General features: G+C 40.0%; 1 protein-coding gene across 1 annotated transcript; it reads right to left on the bottom strand.

Annotated features, from left to right (window-relative positions):
• Nucleotides 1–444: 444 nt before the first annotated feature.
• On the bottom strand, nt 445–981 carry LOC122050381 (pectinesterase inhibitor-like). The gene has a single exon (XM_042611287.1). It carries the CDS (start codon nt 979–981, stop codon nt 445–447), a length of 537 nt encoding a protein of 178 aa, XP_042467221.1.
• Between the last annotated feature and the right edge of the window lie 4,543 nt (nt 982–5,524).

Raw genomic sequence — 5,524 nt, 5'->3', positions numbered from 1 at the left:
GTAAAGTAATTTAATATGTAGTTAAAAAATAAATATTTTATAATGATGCAAAAAATGACGATTTTTGTTTTAGCCAACATAAGATATTCATTAATTTGAGCATTAGGATAAATTGTCCAACTGCCTGATTTCTCATCCCTCCCACAGAAGGACTACATGTGCCATGAGCACCATACCACAGCACCTTAGTCCGGACACGGTTAATACTTGCATGAGTGTTTTACCTCCTCCGTGTAAAGGGTATCGAACAAATGGTCTTTAGCCGCATGCGCCATGTGACCGTTATGAATCTTTCAATAAAACCAACTCCGTTAAAGTTTATACTCTCGATTTATGTCGACAACATCACAAATCATATCGAAATCACGCAAATAAATTAAAATCGTCCATCGATCACCGATCATCTTCTTCCGATCGATCGGCGGATGATGATTTGTTTCTCCGCTACTTATTTCCGGCGAGCGCCAGCTGGCCGAGGGCGAGGGCGTTGCTGATAATCTTGGAGAGCGCGTCGTCCTGCTTCGCCACCGGGTTCGCCCTCTTTATCTCGGTGAAGGCGTCGTCGCAGGTGCTGTAGTACGTGATGACGGCGCTGAGCATGCTGTTGGCGGTGCCGGCGTCCTTCACCAGGATGGCGTTCCGCGCCTTGCCCATGTCGTCCAGCGCGTCCCCGAACTGCGACGCGCACACCTTGAGCGCCCCCTGCTCGCGCGCGTTTTCCGTCCACTTCAGCTGCTCCTCCACCTCCGCCTTCGCAGCCCGCGTGTGCTTCGCCGCCATGTCGAGGTGCATGGACAGCAGATCCCCCGCATCGGGCGACGGCGGGTAGGAGCTCCCGAACGACTTTGCGGCGTCCAGGCAGACGACCGGGTAGTCGGTGAGGGCGCAGAGTGCGATCACGCCGATGTGGGCACGCAGGGCGGCGGCGGCGGCAGAGGACGCGAGGAGGATGATGAGGGGAAGGAGTTGGTTGGGCCTCATCGTTAACGTGGTGGCGGAGATCGTTGTGGTGCGTGGAGGAACAGGGCGAGGGAGACGAGGAGGCGTGGACCGTATTTAAATGAGAACTGGGTGACAGGCCTTAAAAATTTGAGGTTTAAAATAGAAAACCTAATTTTAGCAATTAGGTCATAAATACTGCCAATTAATATACTTTTTTAGATTTACTTTATTTTTTTTTAAAAAAAATTAATTAATTAATGGATTAATCCAATTAAGCAAAAGCTTTTATTAATATCACTAATATTGAGTGCCTTTATATTTTCAGCTTATATTTAATATAACTAATGGTTTTTATGTTCATTGTTTAATGGAAAATTTATTTTTATGTTCATTAAAATATATAAAATTTATATTCCTTATATTTTTTTTATCAAATATTATTTAATTTAAAAAGTAAATAATATTAATCCATGGAATTTTTTATTACTTAATTGTATATTTGTTGTATGTTAATGTTATTATTAGATTTAAAATACATATTTGAAAAAAACGTTTATCAAATATAATTTGTGTGGCAATGTTAAATATGAAATTTCTGACTGGTGTTGGATGATGGATTGGGGAGTAGTCCTTATATATGGAGATCGATCCCATGGAGTAAAGAAATTTTGGTGCTTAGGTTGTTATGACAAAATATTTTAGGAGAATCGGATTCTTACCATCCAATCAAAAATCGATACACCAATGGTTCCTTGGGAAAATGAGGATATTGTGAATGCATTAAAAAAAGAGGGAGCGTGGGATGAATCTTGCTGTCTATGTAGTTATCCTATAGATTCAACTAGCCACACTCTTTTCTTTTGTATTGCAATAAAACATTCAATATAGCGTTGGTGGGATTATTCGATACTCACAAGGTTGTTTGTTGCTGGCATTTGAAAAATAAATCAATCAACCTATCTCAATAGTGCATGGTGAGTTTTTGGCAAATCAAAGAAGGGATCAAGTTTCTGTATAAGAATGGATCTTTGAGACATGCAAATAAGGGTGGATCCAGAAATTTTATTGGGAGGGGGGCGAAATATGACAAATACTTATATAAAAAAAATCATCACATAAGAAAAATTAATTAATAAAGACTACCGATAAAAAACATCTCTGAAGAAAAAAAATCTTTTTGATTCAAGCATTCAACTACAAATTAATGGAGGGGGTTTTTGGAGGATATTTTATTAAGGCAGGGCAACTATTCTTTTGATTCAAGCATTCTATTATAAATTAATGGAAGAGTCTTTGGAGGATATTTTATTAAAAGAGAGTAGCTCTCTCTACCCTTAGTGGAGCCACCCCTAAGTGCAAGTGTCATCGGGATTCTCAATTGGCAGTGCAAGTAGTCACAACTCACAACCATACAAGAGGATCTTTACTACATCGGATTATGTGAGGAAAATCAAAAAGCACATGCAAGCACATGTTATTTCAAAATAAGATTGCAAGTCTTACAATAAGATTTCCCTTCGTGGTTAGTTAACGCTATGCTGCAGACTAAAATGTGCAGACTGCTGCGGATTGCCTTCGTGGCAAAGTTCGCGTCACGGTGTTTTTATTTACTTCTCGCCACAAGTCTTGCAGAAGCCCTCCTCTTCCTCCCGACGTTGTGCCCTAGCTCCTCTTCCTCTCTTCCTCCCGACGTTGTGCCCTAGCTCCTCTTCCTCTCTTCCTCCCGATGCTGCCCCAACTCGGCTTCCTCTCTTCCTACCGACGCTGCCCCAACTCGCCGCAGACCCCCCTCACCAAGTCCCTGCAGAAGCCCTCCTCTTCCTCCCTCCCTGTGCCCTAGCTCCTCTTCCTCTCTTACTCCTGACGCTACCCCAACTCACCGCAAAGATCCCCTCGCCGAATCCCTGCAGAAGCCCTCCTCTTCCTCCCTCCCTATGCCCTAGCTCCTCTTCCTCTCTTCCTCCCGACGCTGCCCCAACTCGCCGCAGAGACCCCCTTGCTGAGTCCCTGCAGAAGCCCTCCTCTTCCTCCTTCCTTGTGCCCTAGCTCCTCTTCCTCTCTTCCTCCCGATGCTGCCCCAACTCGCTGCAGAGACACCCTCGCCGAGTCCCTGTAGAAGCCCTCCTCTTCCAATATAACCCTGTGCCCTAGATCCTCTTCCTCTCTTTCTCCGGATGCTACCCCAACTCGTCGCAGCGACCCCCTCACCGAGTCCCTGTAGAAGTCCTCCTCTTCATGTATATCCCTGTGCCCTAGATCCTCTTCCTCTCTTCCTCCTGACGCTACCCCAACTCACCGCAAAGACCCCCTCGCCGAGTCCCTGCAGAAGCCCTCCTCTTCCTCCCTCCCTGCAGAATCGCTTCGATCTGAAGTGCAGAATCGCAGCAAGGAGTGGAACCTCTCCCAGGCGCTAGGTAAACTCGTGGTCCTCCTCTCCGAAGCCTTCCTCACTAGCTTCCATAACTCCTCGTTGCTGCGACATATTCTCACAGGCACTGCAAAGCTAGGTTCCACAATTGTCCTCTTCCCTTCATTGCCGGTAAAAGCTTATTTTTATAAATTGATTTTGCATCTATGTTATACCGGCAGAATAAAGTCCAAGTTTTTGTTCCTGATTGATCAGGAAATATATTTTTCCGTGTCATGTTTGGACCTATGCAATGATGAACGGGATAGGTCTTAGTTTTTTAGCTATCAGTTTTTTATAAATTGTTGTTGATTGATAGAGTTCTTTAGCTATTCTGCATTATGCTAAAATTCCCTCTCTTATTTTTGATAATTTGCAAGATTATGTTGGATGCCTATTAGTTGTTCTATATTTGAATTCAGACCTCCTTTTTTCCCATTATCTACAATAATCCTAATTTTTTGCTCAAAAGTCAACTAAACCAACCGATTGTTGGAGATAGTTTTAAAAATTAACTTACGATCAAATTTGTTTATATTTCTGTTGTAAATTTCATCATATTGTTTATGATAGTATTTACAATCCAATTTATTTTTATTTATGTTGCAAATTTCATCAAATTGTTACAATAGTTTTATTGTTACCATAGTGTTTCTGTTTCTGTTTTACATTATCTACAATAAGTTATAATTTTTATTTGTTTATCTAATTACCGGTTGTCAATTATAATGTGAGGGTGTCCAGAAATAAAAGAAAATCGAGTTGATAATCAAGAATACATTCCCCAAGTTTCAGATGATCGAAAGCCAAAAATTGGAATGGAATTCTCATCACTAGATGAGGCATATTCATTCTATAATCAATATGCACGAGAAGCTGAATTTAGTTCAAGGATGCACACGAGCAAGAAAAATAAGATCACAAATGAAGTAATGTGGAAACAAATTGTATGCTTTAAAGAAGGACATACAGATCTAATGCAGTGGAATAAACATACAAAAGCTGATCAACCGACAAAAGAAAGAACACGTGGCGCTGTTAGAACGGGTTGTAAATCAAATATTACATTTATGAAGAAACAAACTGGGCCTAATTGGGTTGTTAGTAACTTTATAGAAACCCATAATCATCCATTTTCTACTCCATCCAAGGTGCATTTGCTAGGCTAACATCATAATGTTTCGGCAGCAAAGAAAACATTGACGAAATAGTTTTCAGAGGCCAATGTACCAACTTGTCAACAAATACAAATATTAGAGATAGAGTATGGAGGACCTGAGAGAGTAGGTTGTATAGAAAAATATATTAGACATTTTGAGAAAAATCTAAGAGATGAGCAAAAGGATATTGATGCTGAAACACTGATCGAGTTTTTTACATCTGAGCAAGAGAAGAATTCTGCTTTTTTTCTTTGATTATGAGACTGATTCAGATAATAGATTTAGTAGGTATTTTTGGGCTGATCATATATCTAGGCGGGCATATAGTGTATTTGGTGATGTAGTTATATTTGATACAACATACAACACTAACAAACATGACTTGATTTTGGCACCTTTTATAGGAGTTAATCATCATCATCAGACAATTATATTTGGTTGCGGATTTCTAAGTGATGAGAAAACTGAATCTTTTGTTTGGTTACTTAAAAAGTTCATAGAACCTATGTCTAAAGGTCTACCAAGTGTTATCATCACTGATTAGGATCCTGCTATGACAAAAGTAATTGCACAAGTTTTCCCTCAAACAGTATATCGATATTGTTTATGGCACATACTGAACAAATTTCCAGAAAAATTAAACCCTTTGACTTTTCAAAACCATTATCAAAGATTAAAGAATGTTATTGCAAATTCTACAATACTTGATGATTTTGAAAAGTCATGGGAAGAAGCTATCAAGTGTGCTAACTTAGAGAATAATGATTGGTTATCGTTGATGTATGAATTACGACACAAATGGGTGTCAATATATTTTAGCCATTTATTTTGTATTGGAATGTCAAGTAGTCAAAGATCTGAAGGCTCACATGCATTTTTCAAGAGATATGTCTCAAATAAGAACTCACTGATGGATTTTATCACCCATTTTAATAGAGCACTGAGACATCAAAGACACAATGAGTTAGTTGCTGACCATATTGACATAAATGAGCATCCGAAAATTAAGACAAAT

Source organism: Zingiber officinale, chromosome 3A (genome assembly GCF_018446385.1).
Source record: "Zingiber officinale cultivar Zhangliang chromosome 3A, Zo_v1.1, whole genome shotgun sequence".
Lineage (NCBI taxonomy): Eukaryota > Viridiplantae > Streptophyta > Magnoliopsida > Zingiberales > Zingiberaceae > Zingiber > Zingiber officinale.
The sequence above is the reverse complement of the archived record's forward strand: the minus strand, read 5'-3'. Positions and strand labels throughout refer to the sequence as shown.

Coding starts and splice junctions, on each gene's coding strand:
- LOC122050381 (XM_042611287.1), bottom strand. CDS start 981: ATGAGGCCCAACCAACTCCTTCCCCTCATCATCCTCCTCGCGTCCTCT.